Source organism: Eptesicus fuscus, chromosome 8 (assembly GCF_027574615.1).
Source record: "Eptesicus fuscus isolate TK198812 chromosome 8, DD_ASM_mEF_20220401, whole genome shotgun sequence".
NCBI classification, from domain to species: Eukaryota; Metazoa; Chordata; class Mammalia; order Chiroptera; family Vespertilionidae; genus Eptesicus; species Eptesicus fuscus.
Genome location: NC_072480.1, coordinates 10,934,916 through 10,957,155, shown reverse-complemented (window position 1 = coordinate 10,957,155; position 22,240 = coordinate 10,934,916). Strand labels below are relative to the sequence as shown.

Sequence of the window (22,240 nt, the reverse complement as noted above, 5' to 3'; positions counted from 1 at the left end):
AAGTCTGGTACCCTCCAACTATCCTCCCCTGCAGGCCAGGTTGTCACCAACTGCCCTCCACTGCAGCCCTGGTCCCCAACTGCGCTCCCCTGCAGGCCTGGTTGGCCCAACTGCAATCCCCTGCAGGCCTGATCCCCCCGACAGGCCTGGTTGCCCCCAACTGTCCTCTCGTGCAGTCCTGGTCACCCGCAACTGCCCTCCCCTGAAGGACTGGTCCCCACCAACTGCCCTCCCTCCCCTGCAGGCCCTGTCGCCCTGAACTGCCCTGCCCTACTGGCCTGATCACCCCCAACTGCCCTCCCCTGCTGGCCTGGTCACCCACACCTGTCCTCCCCTGCTTGCCTGATCACAACTACCCTCTGCTGCCTGCCATCTTGTGGTGGCCATCTTTGACCACATGGGGACAGCCATTTGTGTGAGTGTGTGAGGGTCAATTTGCATAATACATCTTTATTATATAGTATACATGGGTCTATTTAAACTCATCTTATTTAGAGGACCTTGAGTTATTGGATTTCTTTACTCATGTCTTTAATCAAACATGGGAATTTTTTAGCTATTATTCCATCAGATATTCTCTCTTCACCTTTCTCTCTTATTTTTCTAGCATTTCCACAATATGCAAGCTGGTCTGATTAATAGTATTCCACAGGTCACTTAGGCTCTGTATTTTCAATTGATTCCTCAGACTTGAAATTTCCATTGAACTATCTTCAAGTTCATTAAGTCATTCTTCTACCTGCTCAAATCTCTTAATTTTTTTGATTAAAGTATTACATATGTGTCCTTATCTCCCTATTGCCTCCCAACCACCCTCCCATTCATGCCGTCAACCCCATTGTCCGTGTCCATTGATTGGTAAGGCTTATATGCATGCATACAAGTCCTTTGGTTTATCTCTCCCCTTTACTCCCACCCTCCACTACTTTCTCTCTGAGGTTTGAAGGTCTGAAAGATGCTACTCTGTCTTTGGATCTGTTTTTGTTCATCAGCTTATGTTGTTCATTATTTTCTATAAATGACAGAGATCATGTGATATTTATCTTTTTCTGATTGGTTCATTTCACTTACCATAATGCTCTTCAGTTCCATCCATGCTTTTGCAAATGGTAAGAATTCCTTCTTTTTTACCCCAGCATAGTATTCCATTGTGTAGATGTACCACAGTTTCTTAATGCACTCATCTGCTAATGGGCACCTAGGAAGCTTCCCTATCTTAGCTATGGTAAATTGTGCTGCTATGAACGTAGGTGTGCATATATCCTTTCTGACAGGTGTTTCTAGTTTCTTGTGATTTATTCCTAGAAGTGGGATCACTGGGTCAAATGGGAGTTCCATTTTTAGTTTTTTGAGGAAACTCCATACTGTTCTCCACAGTGGCTGAACCAGTATGCATTCCCACCAGCAGTGTACAAGGGTTCCTTTTTCTCCACATCCTCGCCAGCACTTGTCCTTTGTTGATTTGTTGATGATGGCCATTCTGACAGGGTGAGATGCTACTCCATTGTTTTTTTTCATTTGCATCTCTCAGATGATTAGTGACTTTGAGCATGTTTTCATATGTCTCTTGGCCTTCCTTATGTCTTATTTCGTTGACCATTTTTTGGTTGGGTTCTTTGTCTTCCTTTTGTTAAGTTGTATGAGTTCCCAGTAAATGTTGGAGAATAAACCCTATTGGAGATAACATTGACAAATATGTTCACCCATGCAGTGGGCTTTCTTGTGTTTTGTCGATGGTTTCTTTTGCTGTGCAGAAGCTTTTTATTTTGATGTATTCCAATTTGTTTACTTTCTCCTTAGTTTCCATTGCCCTAGGAGCTGTATTGTTAAATATATTGCTATGACAAATGTCTGCTATTTTGCTACCTATGGCTTCCTCTAAGATCTTTATGGTTTCCCGTCTTGTTTAAGTTCTTTATCCATTTTAAGTTTATTTTTGTGAATGGTGTAAGTTTGTAGTCTAGTTTCATTTTTTTTTTTTGCATATATCTGTCCAATTTCCCCAACACCATTTATTGAAGAGACTGTCTTAACTCCATTGTATGTTCTTGTCTCCTTTGTCAAATATTAATTGAGCATAGTGGTTTGGGTCGATTTCTGGGTTCTCTATTCTACTCCATTGGTCTATATATCTGTTCTTGTGCCAGTGCCAGGCAGTTTTGAAAACAGTGGCTTTGTAATACAGCTTGATAGCTAGCATTGAGATCCCTCCAACATTGTTCTTCATTCTCAGGATTGCTGAGCTATTCAGGATCTTTTTTTTAATTCCAGATAAATTTTTGGAAAGTTTGTTCTAGGTCTTTGAAATATGCCATTGGTATTTTGATGGGGAGTGCATTGAATGTATAGATTGCTTTAGGTAATATGGACATTTTAATGATGTTGATTCTACCAATCCATGAACACGGTATGTTCTTCCATCTGTTTATGTCTTCCTCTATCTCTTTTTTCAGTGTGCTGTAGTTTTCTGAATACAGGTCTTTTACCTTTTTAGTTAAGTTTATTCCTAGGTATCTTAATATTTTGGTGTGATGGTAAGTGAGATTGCTTTTTTAGTCTCTCTTTCTATAAGTTCACTTTTGGTATATAGAAATGCCATAGAGTTCTTGAGTTAACTTTGTATCCTGCTACATTGCCGAATTCATTTATTAAGTCTTTTTTTTTTCATTTATTAAGTCTTAATAATTTTTTGATGGAGTCTTTAGAGTTTTCTGTGTACAGTATCATGTCATCTGCGAATAAGGACAGTTTTACTTCTTATTTTCCAATTTGGATGCCTTTTATTTCTTTTTCTTGTCTGATCGCAATGGGTAGTATTTCCAGTACTATGTCGAATAGGAGTGGTGAGAGCGGGCATACCTGTATTCATGTTCTTAGAGAAAATGGTTTTAATTTTTGCCCATTGAGTGTGATGTTGTCTGGGTATGTAATATAAGGCTTTTATTACGTTGAGGTATGATCCTTCTATTCCCATCTTGCTGAGAGTTTTTATCAAGAAAGGGTGTTGGATTTTGTGAAATACTTTTTCTGAATTGCTTGATATTACTATGTGATTTTTCTCTCTCAATTTCTTTATGTGCTGTATCAGGTTTATTGATTTGCAGATATTGTACCATCTTTGCATTCCTGGGGTAAATCCTACTTGGTCATAGTGTATAATCTTTCTAATGTAATGCTGAATCCAAGTTGATAGAATTTTGTTGAAGATTTTAGTATCTATGTTCATCAAGGATATTGGCCTGTAATTCTCTTTCATTGTGTTGTCTTTATCTGGTTTTGGTAATACGGTGATGCTGGCTTCATAAAATGAGCTTGGAAGTGTTCCTTCCTCTTGAATTTTTTGGAATAATCTGAGGAGGATAGGTTTCAGTTCTTCTTTGAATGTTTGGTAAAACTCCTGTGAAGCCGTCTGGCCCCGGACTTTTGTTTGTTGGAAGGTTTTTGATGACTGCTTCAATTTCTTCCATAGTTATTAGTCTATTGAGATTTTTAGATTCTTCCTGATTGAGTTTCGGAAGGTTGTATTTTTCTAGGACTTCGTCCATTTCCTCCAGGTTGTCTAGTTTGCTGGATAGAGTTGTTCATAGTATTTTTTAACAATCCTTTGTTTTTCTCTGGGGTTTATTGTTATTTCACCTCTTTCATTTCTGATTTTATTTGGGTCCTCTCTATTTGCTTCTTGGTGAGCCTGACTAGAGGTTCATCAATCTTGATTATCCCTTCAAAGAACGAGCTCTTGGTTTCATTGATCTTTTGTACTGTTTTTTGGTCTCTATATCATTTATTTCTGCTCTGATCTTTATCATCTCTTTCCTTCTGCTCACTCTGGGCTTTTCTTGGTGCTCTCTTTCTAATTCTTTAAGTTGTAGAGTTATAGGACTGCTTTCATTGTTTTCCCAAGATTTTGGATTTTTGTGTTTTCACTGTCATTTGTTTACAGCATGTTTTTAATTTCTTCTTTGATTTCTTTGGTAACTCAATCATTGTTTAATAGCATGCTATTCAGCTTCCAAGTGTTTGAATTTTTTAATTTTTTTATTGTAGTTTATTTCTAATATTATGCCATTGGGGTTTGAGAAGATGCTTGATGTGATTTCAATCTTCTTGAATTTGGAGAGACTTTTCTTATGACCCAATATGTGGTCTAACTTTGAAAATGTCCCATGTGCACTTGAGAAGAATGTATATTCTGTGGCTTTGGGGTGAAATGTTCTGAAGATGTCAATTGACTCCAACTGGTCTAGTGAGTTATTTAGGATTGCTATTTCTTTGCTGATTTTTTGTCTAGAGGATTTATCCAGTGATGTCAGTGGTGTATTAAAGTTCCCTACTATGATTGAATTGTTGTAGATCTCTCCCTTGATATCTTCCAAGAGTTTTTTTTTATGTATTTACTTGCTCCTGCATTGGGTGCATATATGTTTATCAGGGTTATATCCTCTTGTTGTATCGATACCTTTAGTATTATGAAGTGTCCTTCCTTATCTCTTGTTATGGCCTTCACTTAGATGTCTAATTTGTCGGATACAAGTATTGCTATCCCAGCTTTTTTTTTTTCATTTCCATTTGTCTGAAAGATATTTTTCCATCCATTCATTTTCAGTCTGTGTGAGTCCCTTGTTCTGAGATGGGTCTCTTGTAGACAGCATATATATGGGTCATTTTTTTTTTAACCCATTCAGCCACTCAATGTCTTTTGATTGGAGCATTTAGTCCGTTTACATTTAAAGTTATTATTGATAAGTACTTTTTTGTAGCCATTTTTATTTTTTGTGGCTGTATTCCTTCTTCCCTTTTTATTTCTTCTTTTTACACCAGTCCCTTTAGCATTTCTTACATTGTTGGCTTAGTAGTGATAAACTTCCTTAGCCGTTTTTTGTCTGTGAAGCTCCTTATTTCCCCTTCAATTTTGAATGATAGCCTTGCTGGATAGAGTATTCGTGGATTCAGTCCCTTGCTTTGCCTCACTTTTTAAATTTCTTTCCATTTTTTTCTGGCCTGATGTGTTTCTGTTGAGAAATCATTTGATAATCTAATGGGAGATCCCTTTGTACGTAACTGTCTGTCTCTCTCTTACAGCCTTTAAGATTCTCTCTTTGATCTGAAGGTTTGCCATCGTAATTATGACGTGTCTTGGTGTGGGTCTTTTCGGGTTCATCTTGTTTGGGATTCTCTGTGCTTGTGTGACTTTTTTCTTCTCCACATCAGGGAAGTTTTCTGATATTAATTCTTCAAATAGGTTTTCTAACCCTTGTTCCTCTTCCTGTTGTGTTCGCACCTCTATTATTCATATGTTGCTTCGTTTCATGTTGTCCCAAAGCTCCATTAGGCACTCCTCCTGTCATTTAATTTTTTTCTCCAACTGCAATTCAGTTTGGGTGTGTTTTGCTCCCCTGTCTTCTAATTCGCTAATTCAGTCCTCCACTTCTCCTAGTCTACTGTTGAAACTTTCCCTGGTGTTTTTTATTGCAGCTATATCACTCTTTATTTATTCTTGATTCTTACATAAGTTGTTGATTTTTTCATCCATCCGGTTTATGAACTGTATGATTCTAAATTCCTTTTCTGACATATTGCATGCCTCTGTTTCACTTAGCTGCTTTTCTGGAGATGCCTCCTTTCTTTCCTTTGGGGGTTTCTTTGTCTACCCATTTTTGTTCTCACCATGGTACCTAGGTGTCGAGTTGAGCAGGGGCTGCCCCTTGTGTGGCAATGGCTCCTCGTGCAGCAGCTGCTCCTCAGGCAGTAGCAGCAGTGGCTGCTCCTCAATTTGCAGTGGGGCCTCTTGTGAGAGCTATTCACAGCAGTGGTGGCTCCTCTGGTTGGTTGGGGGAGACTGCTCTCACAGTTGCTGCTCTTCGGACGGGAGTGGGCTGCTCATGAGGCTCCTGCTCCTCAGATTGGGGCGGGCTGCGTGCGGCTGCTACTGCTGGGATGGGGGTGGGCTGCTTGTGTTGCTGTTGCTCCACAGACAGGGGCAGGCTACTCACGGGGATGCTGCCCCTTTTGTGGGGGCAGGTTGCACGCAGCTGCTGCTCCTGATGGGGGTGGACTGCTTGTGTCGCTGCTGCTCCATAGACGGGGCGGGCTGCTCACAGGGCTGCTGATCCTAAGATGGGTGCGGGCTTCTCATGCAGCTGCTGCTCCTGGGACGGGGGTGGGCTGCTCACAAGCTACTGCTTCTTGGATGGGGGGTGGACTGCCTCTCCTTGGATGGGGGCAGGCTGCTCGCGAGGCTACTGCTCCTTGGACAGAGGCAGGTTGCTCACAGGGCTGCTGCTCCTTGTACAGGAGTGGGCTTCTCACGTAGCTGCTGCTCTTCAGATGGGGGTAGGTTGCTCACGCGGCTGCTGCTCCTCAGACAGGGGTGGGCTGTTCACGAGGTCAAATCTTTTATGTTTTCCATTATTTTTGTTTCTTTTTAGGTTCTCTAACTCCTTTATATTTCCAACCTGTTTATACACTCTTTTCTTACCCTCTGTGTTCTAGATACTTATGATTAATTAGGAATTATTTTTGACCCCTCCCTATAATTTACTAACATTCATTCAGTCACCAACTTTGGAAAATTTATATTTACCTTTTAAGAATCTATCCCTTCATGGCTCTTCCTAGAAGCCTTAGAGCACATATTTCCATTAAAATTACTTCATTAGTGCCCTAATTGCCCAATTTGCAGCCTGGCCTTTCTCTTATTTATATGCCATAATACTTTCCAAGTGATTTTTTTTACTAAATGAAAGAAAAAATTTATTTGTGACTCAAAGCTTGTGTTCTTGCATGTTCCATTTATTTCCTCTACTCAGGATGATCTATACCCAGTCCCCTTTTCACCTATCTAAATCCCTCATGACCTTCAAAGTTCAATTCTTATATGTCCCTCTCAGAAAAGCTCCTCTCTGCAAAGGAGTATATGAAGGTATACTCCTCTTAATGTGTTAAAAGGCCTTGAACACACACCTTCCAAAAAACATGTGATTCTGTAGTAATCACTAATTTATTGGACTATTTTCTGCTAAAGGAGAAGCAATTTGAGGCCAATAGACCTTGATTGTTTGATTTTGAATTCTCATCAGCTAGTACACTTATTCATGTTCAAAGTTTTTATCATCCTATCTTATAATAGACAAATATGCAAATTGACCATACCTCCGACACACCCACAAGCCACGCCCACAAGCCACGCCCACCATCCAATCAGAGCGAGCATGCAAATTAACCCAAACCAAGATGGCTACAGCCACAGAGAGCAAGGTTTCCTAGGTAACAGAGGAAGCCAAGCTTTCTGCCAGCCATTGCAGGCCTAAGCTTCCACTCAAGCTACAAAGTTTCAATTATAGAAGGTAAACAAATTCAAACAAATGGCAGCAGAATGAAGCTTGAGAGAGCAGGCCAGGGTTGCCGCTGGCAACAGGGGAAGCAAAGCTTTCCACACACCCTGGCCGGGCACACCCGCTTAAGGCAACAAAGTTTCAATTATAACCCCAACACAAATGGCTATGGGCCTCGGAGGGAGCCCCAGGCTTGGCTCTGCTCCAGGCTACAAAGTTTCAATTGTAGAAGGAAAATAAATTCCAGATACCAGGGCCTCTGCTTGGGTTGCCAGGGGGCGTGGCCCGCCTGCAAACCACCACAGGCCCCTCACTCAGGCCGCCCCACGCCCCAAGGGAACCCCACCCTGATCAGGGACACCCTTCAGGGCAAACCAGCTGGCCCCCACCCCTGTACCAGGCCTCTATCCTATCTAATAAAAGAGTAATATATAGATTGATCATCACTGCAACACACAAGATGGCTGCCCCCATGTAGTCAAAGATTCTGCCCCCATGTGGACACAAGATGGCCACTACAAGATGGCCAGCAGGAGAGGGCAGTTGGGAGGCACCCAGCCTGCAAGGGAGGGCAGTTGGAGGTGATCAACCCTGCAGGAGAGGGCAGTTAGGGGTGACCAGGCCGGCAGAAGAGGGAAGTTGGGGGCAAACAGGCTGGCAGCAGAGTGGTTAGGGGGTGATCAGGCTGGCAGTCAGAAGCGGTTAGGGGCAATCAGGAAGGCAGGCAGGCAAGCAGTTGGGAGCCAGCAGTCCTGGATTGTGAGAGGGATGTCCGGATCGGGCCTAAACGGGCAGTCGGACATCCCTCGAGGGGTCCCAGATTGGAGAGGGTACAGGCTGGGCTGAGGGACAACCCCCCTCCGTGCACGAATTTCGTGCACCGGGCCTCTAGTATATAAATAATTTCTTAAAAATTGTATCAAAATAAAAATGCCTATAAGTATATATTCATAACCAGAATTGTTAGTAAACTTTTTGTGCAAACAGAAATACATAAAACAGGAAAAAGTATAAGATATATATGCCAATTCTACAAATTCATGTTGCTTTTCCAAAAGAATTTGAGTCATGCATGGTGGTCAGAGAGAAAACTCCTAATTAAAGCTTCTCTGTGTTCAGGAATATAAAAATTGACAAGATACTCTAGACTGGCTTGCTACTGACTGTCATACACTATATTATAAAACCTGTGCCTAATATAACCAGGCTATTAGATACAACAGCATAGTTAAAAAGGAGAAGAAGAAGCCAGCATAGTGACTGTAGTGCATCCTTGAAAAACTTTAGACTATAATAATCAAAAGAAAAAAAATCTAATCACTATAAACCCATTCCTTTAGGTCCTGTCACAACACACTGCTCAATTTAAAATATTAGTTCTCATAGGATTCTTTCAGTTTTCTGTTGCTGTTATTTATTTGGTTTTATTTCTTGGGGAAGGGGTTATTATCATGTTTATTTCCATAATTAATTATAGTACTAAATTCAAAGGAGCATACATTTCATAAAGACCAAGCTGGACCATCAGAGAGTAAAAATACAATAAGCTGCTTAAAAAAACATTAAGTAAGAGTTCCAGTTTTCTAATTTGTATGTCATTTTAGCCCTGACCTAAATACAGTAAGTTTGATTTAGTTACAAAATTTTGGTTATAGAAAAACGGTAGTGAAACTAGGGCTTAAGATCCTATCTACAATTATGACTCAATGTTATGCTGTTCCAGGAACACAGGCTATAAACCTAGATCCAGTAAGCATCTCAAAATGAATGTTGTTATTCATAGGAAGAACTCAAGAAAACGTTTTATGAAATGAGAAAAAAAAAATCACCAGTGTAAAAACAGCAAAACATTAAATGTGAAAGATACACATTCAAATAGTTTAAGAATTGCATTCTTCAAACATACCTTGTCCATTAATTTACTTGCATGAAGACTCAAGCTATTGAAGAATATTTTTTTGCTTAGCAAATGCATTTCTTCAATGGTAGTCAACAATGTGGTTGCACTATTTCCAACAATGCCACTAAAAGCAAAGAACATTTCAGGTTGCAAAACAGGCTAAAATAATTCAGTTATTTAATTGAATAAAATTATTTAGAAAGATTTAGATTTAAATAAAAGTTTATTTTATTACATTTATTGGGATGACACTGGTTAACAGGATCATACAGGTTGCAAGTGTACATTTCTATAATACATGAAGTGTTTATTGCATTGTGTGCCCACCACCCAAAGTCAAATAGAAAAAATAAAAGTTTTTATATAGAAGATTCATAATGATATAAAAATTTACATCAGTAACTATGAATTAAAACCAATTACTCTGGTTTCACATAAAAATGACAGTTTGGTGTGTTTTTGTTTTCATTTTGAGTTAGATAATGAAGAAATGAAAACAAAGTACTATATTTTTAATGCTTCACAATCTCTTTAAAAAAACAGTGGGTTAGAACAGACTCATAATATGCAAACCTGTATTTCTATTTTTCCACTACTAAAATAAATGCATGAATTGTTTATCCAAGAATATATAATTTTAATTGTAGGAAAACCATTCCATCAATAGCTCTACTGATAGAACATTTAAACTTTATTAATACTGAGTTATTCCTTGAATTAAAATCGTTATACCATATCAGTAACACACCTATAAATTATAGTTTCTCAAATTTATAAAGCTACCTAAGTAGCAGATATATAATTAGACTAATTATGAATAATGTGATATTTTGAAATAATAATCAGCCCATTTGCAATTCTCAATTTACCATTACAAGGATATTTCTTTAGACCTATCCAATGGGGTTTCCCATTTTTCCCAGGATATAAGACAAGCATGTATATAAGAAAATTCCCAATTTGATTTTCCTAATTCATGTACTGAAAGTGATTTTAAAATGTGTTTTTAGGGGAAAAGGGTTTTTGTGGATGCAAAAATATACTGTAATACTGAAGGGAATAATTTCCACAGGCAAAATAACATATTACTTACTATACTAAAAAATGTTTAGATTGCGAAAAATACATATAATGGTATTAATAAATAATGGTAGATAATAAGCAAAAAATACAGCAAATTGACTGAGAACTGACATACTACATATGTTATAAAACACTAATACTATATATTTTAATATATTCTGAAATGAAAATATATTGGGATAAATTTCTATACAGTTAATGGAGACAAAGCAAATTATCAATTTAAAAAATATATAAACAGTAAAGTAAAAGAAGATTTCTAAATAGGGACACATAATAGTTGTACTTTTTGAAAATTAAAGTATCTCAGTTAAAAATATTATAAGCTAAACACCAAAATAAACTGGAATTTCCACATATACCTAGCCATATAATAAAAATAAGTATGCCTCTTAATAAAAGTATAATACATCAAGGGAAGAGGAAATAAAACTAAATGGTTATAAAAAGAAACTGATATTTTAGTGAAAAATTTGGAGAGAGAACATATATTTACATCATTTATTTTTAAAAACTTGAGTTATCAGCCATATTTTGCAATTACTCAGATCTAGAATTTACTAACGTTTACTAAGTAATCACTAGACATCAGTAACCAGACCAGATACTTGTAGATGCTTTTCTGTTTTGTTTTTCCTTTAGGCTCCCTGCCTGAATTTATTTGGATTCAGAAACCAATTTCCATTGAGCCCACTCTGGTTTCTTTAAAGCCATGAATACAAAGGCTAATCCTTATTATCATGACCTCTCAATCATTATCTAGCTTGTCATATTTTGAAGACCAATTCATAGTTTCTAATCACTCACTTTTTCTCTTTTCTTTTCTTATTTCTTTCCTCCCTCCCTCCTTCCCTTCTTTCTCTATTTCCTTATTTTAAAAGTACAGTTGACCTATAATATTATATTAGTTTCAGGTGTACAACATAGGAATTCAACATTTATATACCTTATCTTTTGGTATTTCACTTCATATTTCTACCCAATTTTTCATACTCCTATTACTTAATTTTTCAGTTAGGTATTACATACAAATTCCCTGATATAGAAGATGAGAGCTAAATTCTCTTATACAATGCTCCTCCTCCAACTCAATACATCAACCTTCATCTTTCCCAGGCTTCCTAATTGTTATATCATAGCACTCCAGTAAATAAATATTCAATGTTTCATTATTACAAGTATGTAAATACTATTCAGAGCTGACCAAGGAATCAGGGAATCCAACACAAGGGAATGAGCAGGCTTGTGAGAAGACAAATCCCAGGGTAATATCCACGCAGTAGCCTAGAGAGCAACTAGTTTAGATTGGAGAAGTAGAATGAGGGCTCTGAGAGGGATGTGGGGAAGAGAACAGAGGAGGTAAGCTGGGTGTTCTTGAATATATGGTAGAAAATGCAGAGTCTACTTAATAGTTTAGGTCTAAAACAATGATAAGGACATAGAAAAGTAAGCAAGTATAAAACCAAGCAGTTATTAACCACAGAAAGAAAATGCAACAAAGTATACTGAACTCCCTGTTTCCTGGATTTCAAATCTTCCCTCTTTTGGTTTACTCCTGCATTGTGATAGAATCTGTATCCTCCAGCAGTTTTAATGTATAGGAGAAAAAATTTTTTGGAACTTGTATTATCTCCTATTTTTTTCCAACTTCAGTGCCTATTCCTTCCCAGTTTTCTTGGGGGTTTCTTCTCTTCTTAACCACTAAATTAATAAATATTACAAGCATGTAACTATTCAGAGCTGACCTCATCTAGTTCACAGATATGTCCTTCTGGCTATAACATCAAATATCTCCAAAACCAACAACTTTTCACCACCTCCAAGACTATCACAAACTGCTTCCTAAATGCCTTCTTTGTTCCCCTTTTGCCCCATTATATTACATTATCTACAGAGTACCCAGAGTCGAACTAATCATAAATCAGCTCAAGTCTTTCAAAACTCTCCCACATCTTCCCCAACCCATTCAGCATAAAAATCTAAAACACAGATAAAAAATGGAGACCAAATAGGCAGACGTGTCATGCACCTCATCCCCGAGACAGGTGGAAATACAACTAAATCGGAAAACAACCAACCAGAATTAACAAACTAAGAACAGCTGAGGAGACAAGGTACAAAAAGGAAGGGCAGAAAACACCTAGAGACCAGTAGGAACAACAGGACGTGGGTTTGAGAGGGCTGGCAGGCCGAGAGGTAGAGGAAGAAGCTGCATTATGGGAGTGCCAGCTCCCTCAGAAGAATAGAAGCCATGCCAAGGCTAAGCACCAAAGCTGCATCCCTTGGAAACAGGCTTAACATCCAACTGTGTAAGGAAGCGGCAGGGCTGCTGGCTGCCATGACGCCACAAGGGGAAAGCAGCACTATGCTGTGGGGAGAGAAAGCCGGGGTTTCCTTCTTGTTTTTGGTTTGTTTTGTCTTTGTTTTTACTCTTTAATCCCAGAACACAGGACTTTTCAATTGCAAACACTCACCTGAGTCTGGGGCGCACAGAGGCAGGCACAGACTCCAGGTGCCTGAGGGGAGGAGCAGGGCAGAGACATTGGCAAGGAGCCCTGCATCTGAATGCTCTTAAGCTTCCAAACCTAAGCAGCCATTTCCCCCCAGAGAAGCTAGCCCTTTCAGTAGCCTCAGGTGACATAGCCTGCCACACCCTACATTCCAAGCTTTAGAGAAGGAAACAAAGGCAAAGGCCAAGCCTATGGGTCTCAATAGGAGCCCTTAGTGACTGCATTGGAAGAAGAGCCATCAGCCCTGCTATTCTGGGAACCAGACTGATAAAAACTCCAGGTTCCCAGCCAACCCCAGTGGTCTCCATACAATGATCCCTAACCAAGGGCAGGGTAATATTTTGGGCAACTCATGAAGGAGTAGCTCTGGGTCAGGAGAAAGTACCCATCTTATTCCCTGAAAGCGAAACAGCACCAACTGCACCTGAAACCCGGTCAGAAACAGATGCTTGAGTGATTAAAACTGACAACTGGCAGACAGGAGAAGAGGGCAGATTGGCCCTGCCTGTTTGTAGCCAAGACATACAGAGACCGACATAAGCAGAGAACTTGTGGATGGCTTGGAGCTTCAAGCAGGGTGCTAAAAGCCAAAAGATAGTGCCTGACAGTGGCCAGCACTTAAGTACCTAACAGAAAGTCCAGAATTAGTAGACAGACAGAAGAGTGGGGTTCTAAACCAGCTACCAGGGGGCATTAAAACTGGGATGAAGCAAACACTTCACTTTACATTTTTTATATTACCTTTTTTATATTATTTTTTGAACCTCTTTCTTCCTATCTTCTCTCATTTTTTACTCCCATTTTGCTTCTCCTTTCCCTGTTTTAGTATTTCTCTTTCTTTTTTCCCATTTTAAAAAATGTATCTTCTTTACCTGCTTTATTGATGTGTTATTATTCTAGTCTCTGTTGGTATATTCATATATCTAATTGCCTCTTCCCTGCTCCTACTCCATTTGCACTTCTCTTATCTATTTCTTAACTACGCAATTTTTTTTCTTTTGTTCATTTCTTCTATTTTTTAAACTTGTTTCACTTCCTAAATTTAGTCCTATTTTCTCTCTCCTCTATTCTCCTTTTAAAAAAACTATTTTTAATCTTTTCATCTTGTCTTCTCATTTCTTTTCTCCCTCCTCTATTCTAAACTATGGTCCTTCCTCTATTCATCCAAATCCTTAACCTAATTTTCTTTATTTAAGCTCTGCATAAACAGATTCTGCCTGGCCCTTTTTTCTAGGTGTTTTTTGTTAGTGCTTTTAGGTTTATTTATTTGTTTTGTTGTGTTTTCTCCTCACATTTCTTTCTTTTTTTTTTATTTCCCACTATTATTCTTGCTCTCTTCTCTTTTTCTAATTCTCTTCTCTCTGGTGGTCACTTTTATTGGGGTCATAGGTGTCTTGTGTTCATTCGTGTTCTGTTCCTTCTGTGTTCTGTCTTTTCATGTTGTATTTTGTGCTGCTCTGTCAGCACCTACACAATGGTTGGCACGACATGGTAGGAACTGTTCCACATAATCAGACACCCTAAGAAGGGACTTCATCCAAGAAAGGGACAATAACATTAAAGACTCAACTACATCAGGAGAACCCAAACATCTCAAGTAAGGGACCTCCCTAGAACATCCAGCCCAGGAGACGTGAGAGACTGCACCACTGGGTCCCACAAAAATCTACTACATAATACCAATTTAAAAAACTTGAGTGGCATAGCACTCTAATCTAATACATAGAAATAATTACAAAGGAAGAATAAAGAAGGGGAAACTAAATGAAATGGAGACAAGCAATTTATCAGAGAAAGAATTCAGAGTAATGGTTATAAGGATGCTCAAACATCTGGGTAAGAAATTCACCAGCATGTGTAAAAATCAAGGGGAAATGAAGAATGACATAGCTGCAATAAAGAACACAATGGAAGGTTTCAGCAGTAGACTAGAAAAAGCTGAGGACCACATCAGCAAGTTAGAAGTTGGAAAAACACCTAAGCAGAGCAGCAACTGGAAAAAATAATTAAACAGCAGGAGGAGAGTCTAAGGGAGCTTTGGGACAATACAAAACAAAACAACACTCGCATAATAGGGGTGCCAGAAGGAGAGGAAGCTGAGCAAGGAATAGAAAACCTATTTGAAGAAATAATGACAGAAAACTTCCCTGAATTGGGAAGAAAAAAGTCACACAAGTCCAAGAAGCACAGAGAATCCCAAACAAGATGAACCCAAAACAACCTACACCAAGACACATTGTAATTGAACTGGCAAATGTCAACAAGTAAGAATCTTAAAGGCTGCCAGAGCAAGTCAGAAAAGTACCTACAAGGGATCTCATATTACACTATCAAGTGATTTCTCAACAGAAACACACCAGGCCAAAAGAGAATAAAATGAAGTATACAAAGTGATGCAAAGCAAGGGACTGAATCCAAGAATACTATATTCAGCAAGGTTATCATTAAAAATTAAAGGAGAAATCAGGAGCTTCACAGACAAAAAAAGGCTAAGGAGGTTTATTACCACCAAGCCAGCAATGCAAGCAATGATAAAGAAACTGGTGTAAAAAGAAGAAATAAAAAGGGAAGAAGGAACACAGCATGAAGAATAAAAATGGCAACAAACATGAACCTATTCTATATAATAAAAGGCTAATATGCAAATTGATCGAACAGTGGAATGACCAGTCGCTATGACACGCAATGACCAGCAGGGGGAAGATGCTCAACACAGGAGCTGCTCCCTGGTGGTCAGTGAGCTCCCACAGGGGGAACACCGCTCAGTCAGAAGCCAGGCTCACAGCTGGTGAGCACAGTGGCCTAAGCTGGCAGTTGGACATCCCCTGAGGGCTCCCGAACTGCAAGAGGGCACAGGCTGGGCTGAGGGACCCCCCCCCCAAGTGCACAGATTTCATGCACCGGGCCTCTAGTAAATAACCTTAAACATAAATGGAGTAAATGCTCCAATAAAAAGACATAGGGTAGCTGAATGATAAGAAAACATGACCCATATATATGCTGTCTACAAGAAATCCACCTTAGAACAAAGGACACACACAGACTGAAAGTGAAGGGATAGAAAACAATTTTCCAGGCAAGTGGAAATGAAAAAAATGCTGAAGTAGCAATACTTATATCTGACAAAACAGACCTCAAATTGAAGGCCATAACAAGACATAAAGAAGGTCACTTCATAAAACTAAAAAAATCAATACAATAGGTGGCTCTAACTCTCATAAACATATATGCACCCAATACAGGAGCATCTAAATATATATAAAAACTCCTGGAGGATATCAAAGGAGTGATCGACAGCAATACAATCAGAGTAGGAGACTGTAATACCCCATTGACATCAATGGATAAATCTTCTAGACAAAAAATCAACAAGGAAACAGCAATCCTAAATGATACTCTAGAACAGTTGGAAATAATTAACATCTTCAGAACATTCCACCCCAAATCTATGAAATATACATTCTTCTCAAGTACACATGGGGCATTTTCAAAAATAGACCACATGCTAGGACACAAGCTAAGTCTTTACAAATTCCAGAAGATTGAAATCATACCAGGCATCTTCTCAGACAAAAATGGTCTGAAATTAGCAATCAGCTGCAATAAAAACAATCAAATACATGGAGTCTCAATAGCATGCTATCCTACCTAATAAAAGAGTAATATGCAAATTGACCGTACCTTCGCTACACCTAAGCCACGCCCACCAGCCAATCAGGGTGAGTATGCAAATTAACCCAACCAAGATGGCGGTTAATTTGCTTATCAAGACAGCGTAGGAAGAAGCCAAGCGCTGCAGAAGGGAGCGAAGCTGCGGAGAAGCAAGCAGGCAGGGCTGGCGGAGAAGGGAGACAAGCAGGCGGGGCCGGCTAGAGGAGAAGGGAGGCAAGCAGGTGGGGCCGGCTGGAGGAGAAGGGAGGCAAGCAGGCGGGGCCAGCCAGCGGAGAAGGGAGGCAAGCAGGCGGGGCGGAGGAGAGTGCAGCAGGAAGCCCTACCGCAGGAATCTTCCTGCAAGGGGCTACTAGTTAAACAATAAATGGGTTACCAAAGAGATCAAAGAAGAAATAAAAAACATCCTGGAAACAAATGAAAATGAAAACACTACAATCCAAAACCTATGGGACACAGTGAAAGCAGTCCTGAGAAGGAAGTTCGTGGCACTAAAGTCCTACCTCAGAAAGGCTGGTAATAAGTTATCTAACCCTGAACTTAAAGAACTAGAAAGAGAGCAACAAGAAAAGCCCAGAACAAGTAGAAGGAAGGAAATAATAAAGATCAGAGCAGAAATAAATGACATAGAGGGGAAAAAACCCCACACACAACAATACAAAAAAGTCAATAAAACCAAGAGCTGGTTCTTCAAAAGGATAAACAAGATTGATGGTCCTCTAGATAGGCTCACCAGGAAACAAAAAGAGAGGACCCAAATAAACAAAATCAAAAGTGAAAGAGGTAAAGTTACAAGTAACCAGACAGAAATACAAAGGATTGTAATAAAATACTATGAAGGACTTTATTCCAACAAATGGGACAATTTGGACAAAATGGACATATTCCTAGAAAAATACAACCTTCCAAAATTCAATCAGGAAGAATCAGAAAACCTGAATATACCAATGACTACTAATGAAATCGAAGCAGTAATTAAAAAAAACAAAAAAAAAAAAAAACCCTCCCAGCAAACAAAAGCCCCCAGTCCAGAGGGACTCACAGGAGAATTTTACCAAATATTCAAAGAAGTAATAACTATTCAAACTATTCTAAAAAATTCAAGAAAAGGAATACTTCCAATCTCTTTCTATGAGTCTAGCATCACCCTAATTCCAAAACCACATAAAGCCACGACTAAGAAAAAGAACTTGAGGACAATATCTCTGATGAACATAGACACTAAAATCCTCAATAAAATTTTAGGGAGGGAGAAGGATGGGAGTAGGCTGGAAGAGGTTAATGGAGGAAAAAATGAGAACCTACATAATACTTTTAACAATAAAGATTTTTTTGTTTTTAATCTAAACCCTCACCATGGCCTATAAAATCCTATATCATCTGGCCTCTGCCTACCTCTGTGATTTCATTGCCCTCTACTTCTTCCAATTCATTCCACTCCAACCACCGGCCTTCCTACTCCTCTACAATGCAAGCTTCCCTAATCCTTCCTACTCCTCTACAATGCAAGCTTCAAGGCCAAAGTACGAACATACATAGAGCACTCTTCTCCAAGATAATTTGAATCCCAACTCCTTCACATTATTCAGATCTCTATTTAAATATCACCTACACCAAGAGATCTTCAAAAACAGTCACACATATATATACCTACTCATTCATAGCCACTCCTTATACTTTCTACTTTCTTTGTCCTGCTTTATTTCTCCTTAGTGTCCTTTCACACTATTGAAAATTATTTTATATTTGTTTGTCTCTGCCATTAGAATGTAAGGTTAAACTTTGTTCACTGCTATTTTATTAGAACCAATTCAAATTGACTAAATGATAAAATGTGTGTACAAGTAGAAGAGTACATGCAAAATTATCAAAAGATCTTAACTGTCATCTTCAAAGTTATCATCTTCAAAGGTAGAAAAATTATAACTATCAAAGCCTTAAAAAGTTACTACTGTATTCAGAATCCAAATTATTTTTTTCTTAACATTCGTTGCATTAGAATTAAGTAATAAATTTCATTCACTTCCATATGGGTATTACTACATAAATAACTTAATTATTTTACCACTGTTGTTGCATAATACAGCATAAGCTATGTGTTAGCTGCTTTCAGCTCTTAAGTATGTATCATTCTCTTATTTTAGGAAGCCTATACCTTACAACTGAAATTAATTTATTGCTTTTGAGTCATGGCAAGTGATAAATTTATATCTAAAATTTTAGAGAACCCAAATCCTATCTCTGATCAGTTTCATGGTTAGTTTTATTTGAAAATCTACCAATAGGACAGGAAATCAATCTCTTAGCTCTGAAGTTTTGGATGGTTAATCTCCGTCATTAGAATGTAGATAACATCATTGCCATAGTCTTTTGGTGATTTGCAAACTAGTGATCCTTGCACCTCTCCAGGATCTATCCTATCTAATAATAGAGTAATATGCAAATTAACCATCACACTGCGACAAAATGGTGGCCCAGTCCGCTCAGCTCCACTGCTGGAGTGTCCAGCCTCTCGGCAGGAGCAGCGAAACTGGATCCGCCTCCGGAGGGGTTTTTGATCCGCCCCCAGACACGGCAGTTAGAGCCTAGACAGCAGGGCATGGAGGCTTCCGCGGCAGCGAGGAAGCCCCAGGCCCTGAAAACAGAGCCGGGCCGGGACAGCAGGGCATGGTGGCTTCTGCGGCAGTGGGGAAGCCCCAGGCCCTGCAAACAGAGCCCGGACAGCAGGGCATGGCGGCTTCCACGGCAGCGAGGAAGCCCCAGGCCCTGCAAACAGAGCCGGGCCGGGACAACAGGGCATGGAGGCTTCCGCGGCAGCCGGGAAGCCCCAGGCCCTGCAGACAGAGCCTGGACAGCAGGGTATAGGGCTTCCTTAGTGTGTCGTTGTCCTCAAAGCCCCCAGGCCTGGCAGACAGAGCACACTGCAGGGCATTGGGGCTTCCTTCGCATGGCGCATGGGGAGGCCGGCAGAAAGCAGAGAGCAGGGCATGGGGGCTTCATCTCCATGGCTGCAGCAAAACCTCCAGGCCCGCAGAGAGCAGAGAACCACGAGGAGTGCGCCTAAACCATCACTAGGACATCCCCTGAGAGCTCCTGGATTGTAGAGGGTGCAGGTTGGGCTGAGGGACCCCCGTGCACGAATTTCGTGCACCGGGCCTCTAGTTAGTTATAATAATTATCTTGGATTTTAACAATGAACATTCTGTTCCTCATACTGTCATACTGGATAAAAATTTTTTTAATCATTTTTAATGAACTAATATGCAAACTATCAAAATTAAGTTTGAAAAGACAGTGTTTTAACATAACAACATATATAATATAGTCTTAAGGTGACATCCTATATAATAAAGAGCTATTATGCAAATGGTCTACATGCCCTCATGCCATCACCCTGTAACAGCTCAGACACTCAACAGGGGGGAGAGAGGAATGGGGACCAGCCAGGCACAAATGAGCTTGTGAGAGAGGAATGGGGACCAGCCAGGCTACGGCCCGGGAGAGGGACAAGCCGCCCACCCCATGGTCCTGGGTGCCAGCAGCTGGGCCTGCACCTGTGGCCGGGAGAGGGACAAGCCGCCCGCCCCATGGTCCCAGGCACCAGCATCTGCAGCTGCAGCCCAGGAGAGGGACAAGCTGCCTGCCCCGCGGTCCCAGGCACCAGCGCCTGCGCCTGCAGCCCAGGAGAGGGACAAGCCGCCTGTCCCGCAGTCCCGGGCACCAATGCCTGTGGCTGCAGCCCAGGAGAGAGACAAGCTGCCCGCCCCGTGGTCCCAGGCGCTTGCGGCTGCAGCTCAGGCAAAGCCATCCACCCACAGTTCCTTGCGGCTGCGGCCGGCCCGGGTGAAGCTGGCCCAGGTCCTGGGTGCCTGTGACTGGCTGGAGGAGAGAATCCTCGGTCCCGGGTGTGGGCGAGGCAGAGGTGGTTAGGGGCAATCAGGCAGGCAGGCAGGCGAGCGGTTAGGACCCAGCAGTCCTGGATTGCGAGAGGCAGTCGGACATCCCCTAAGGGGTCCCAGATTGGAGAAGGTGCAGTCCGGGCTGAGGGACCCGCCTCCCTGTCCATGAATTTTGTGCACCGAACCTCTAGTTTATAATAAAGCTCAGGTGTAGGTGTATACCATCAACATATATATGCAAAGCTAAAATGAATGCAAACTTTGGAGTCAAAGATTATATTTTAAACTAGAGGCCCGGTGTACAAATTTGTGCACCAGTAGGGTCCCTCAGCCTGGTCTGCAAGATCGGGCTGAAACCAGCTCTCGAACATCCCCGGACGGGTCCTGGATTGCGAGAGGGTGTAGGCCAGGCCGAGGGACCCCACCGTTGCACGATCGGGGCTGGGGAGGGATGTGGGAGGTTGGCCAGCCAGGGAGGGATCACGGGAGGGCTTCAGGGCGTGTCCGGTTCATCTCGCTCAGTCCTGATGGGCTGGACCCCAGCAGCAAGCTAACCTACCGGTCAGAGCATCTGCCCTCTGGTGGTCAGTGCACACCATAGCAACTGGTCGACCAGTTGACTGTCTGCCCCTTGGTGGTCAGTGCATGTCATAGCAAGCGGTTAAGCGGCCTTTGACTGGTTGAACAGCTGACTGGTTAACTGGACACTTAGCATACTAGGCTTTTATTATATAGGATAAGACAAATGGTCCCTAATCAGATAAAAGTAGGTTTTATTTAGAGACACTAAAGCACCTTTTATGTAGAGATGCTAAAGTAGCTTTATTTAGAGAAGATAAAGCTATGGTTTTGTTTTGTCACTAATAGAAAACTAAATGATAAAAAAGAATTTATGTTATTTACATCCAGAATAGGATATTTAACTTATTATGCCTTATTCTGAGTATAATATATAGTGCTTTGGGTGCTATAAATCTATTTTACTAGTGCATTTACAATGTTATCTATGTTGTGGATGTATGTAAGCATGTATATAATTTTGTTTGGAGAATAAAAGCAAATGGAAACAATAGACCTGAAAAAATAACATAGATAATTATGCATATGGTTCATTCATTCATGTGGAAGTTCTACCAGTTATACTTAGTCATGCAAACAATGAAAATTAAAAAAAAAAATCTTACACTGTTCTAACTGAAATGAGGTATCACGGGATTTAACAAGCACATTTAACCATTCCACTTACCTGATTGTATGGTGGTAAAATTTTAGGAGATTAGAAATTTTATATAATAAAACCGCTCCAGGTTCCGCAACTATTACTTGTTCAATTCGAACCTATTAAAACATGTGAGAAAAATATTAAACATTTCTTAAAAGCTTAACTTTTCTTCATTAATCATATGTTAAAGAAAGCATTAAAATAATAAACCTTTATTGTGGCAGAAATCACAAAATTCCTCCTAAATAAAGGATTTCTAAATATTAAATCATAGGGGATAGAAAAATAACAAAAATACTTTAACAGATATACTCAAAAAAATAATCGCTAGCTCTAACCAGTTTGGCTCAGTGTCGGCCTGTGGACTGAAAGGTCCCAGGTTCAATTCCGGTCAAGGGTATGTACCTTGATTGCAGGCACATCCCCAGTAGGGGGTGTGCAGGAGGCAGCTGATTGATGTTTCTCTCTCATCGATGTTTCTCTCTAATCCTCTCCCTTCCTCTCTGTTAAAAATCAATAAAATATATTTTAAAAAATTAATAGCTGAAAACAGTAATTAGATGAAGAGGTTAAGAAGGTAGCAAAAATGCTGTTTATATAAGAAAAATAATCACTTATCTACAGAA

The 22,240-nt window shown here is 40.2% G+C and overlaps 1 protein-coding gene across 1 annotated transcript in view; it reads right to left on the bottom strand.

The window, feature by feature from the left end:
• COG6 (component of oligomeric golgi complex 6) overlaps positions 1-22,240 on the bottom strand; it is a 113,944-nt gene that overhangs the window by 37,790 nt on the left and 53,914 nt on the right. The window contains exons 12-13 of the mRNA XM_054719768.1: positions 21,639-21,730; positions 9,238-9,355 (exon numbers count right to left, since the gene is read on the bottom strand). Of these exons, the coding sequence (XP_054575743.1) occupies positions 9,238-9,355; positions 21,639-21,730 (210 nt within the window). The remainder of the gene's footprint in view (positions 1-9,237; positions 9,356-21,638; positions 21,731-22,240) is intronic.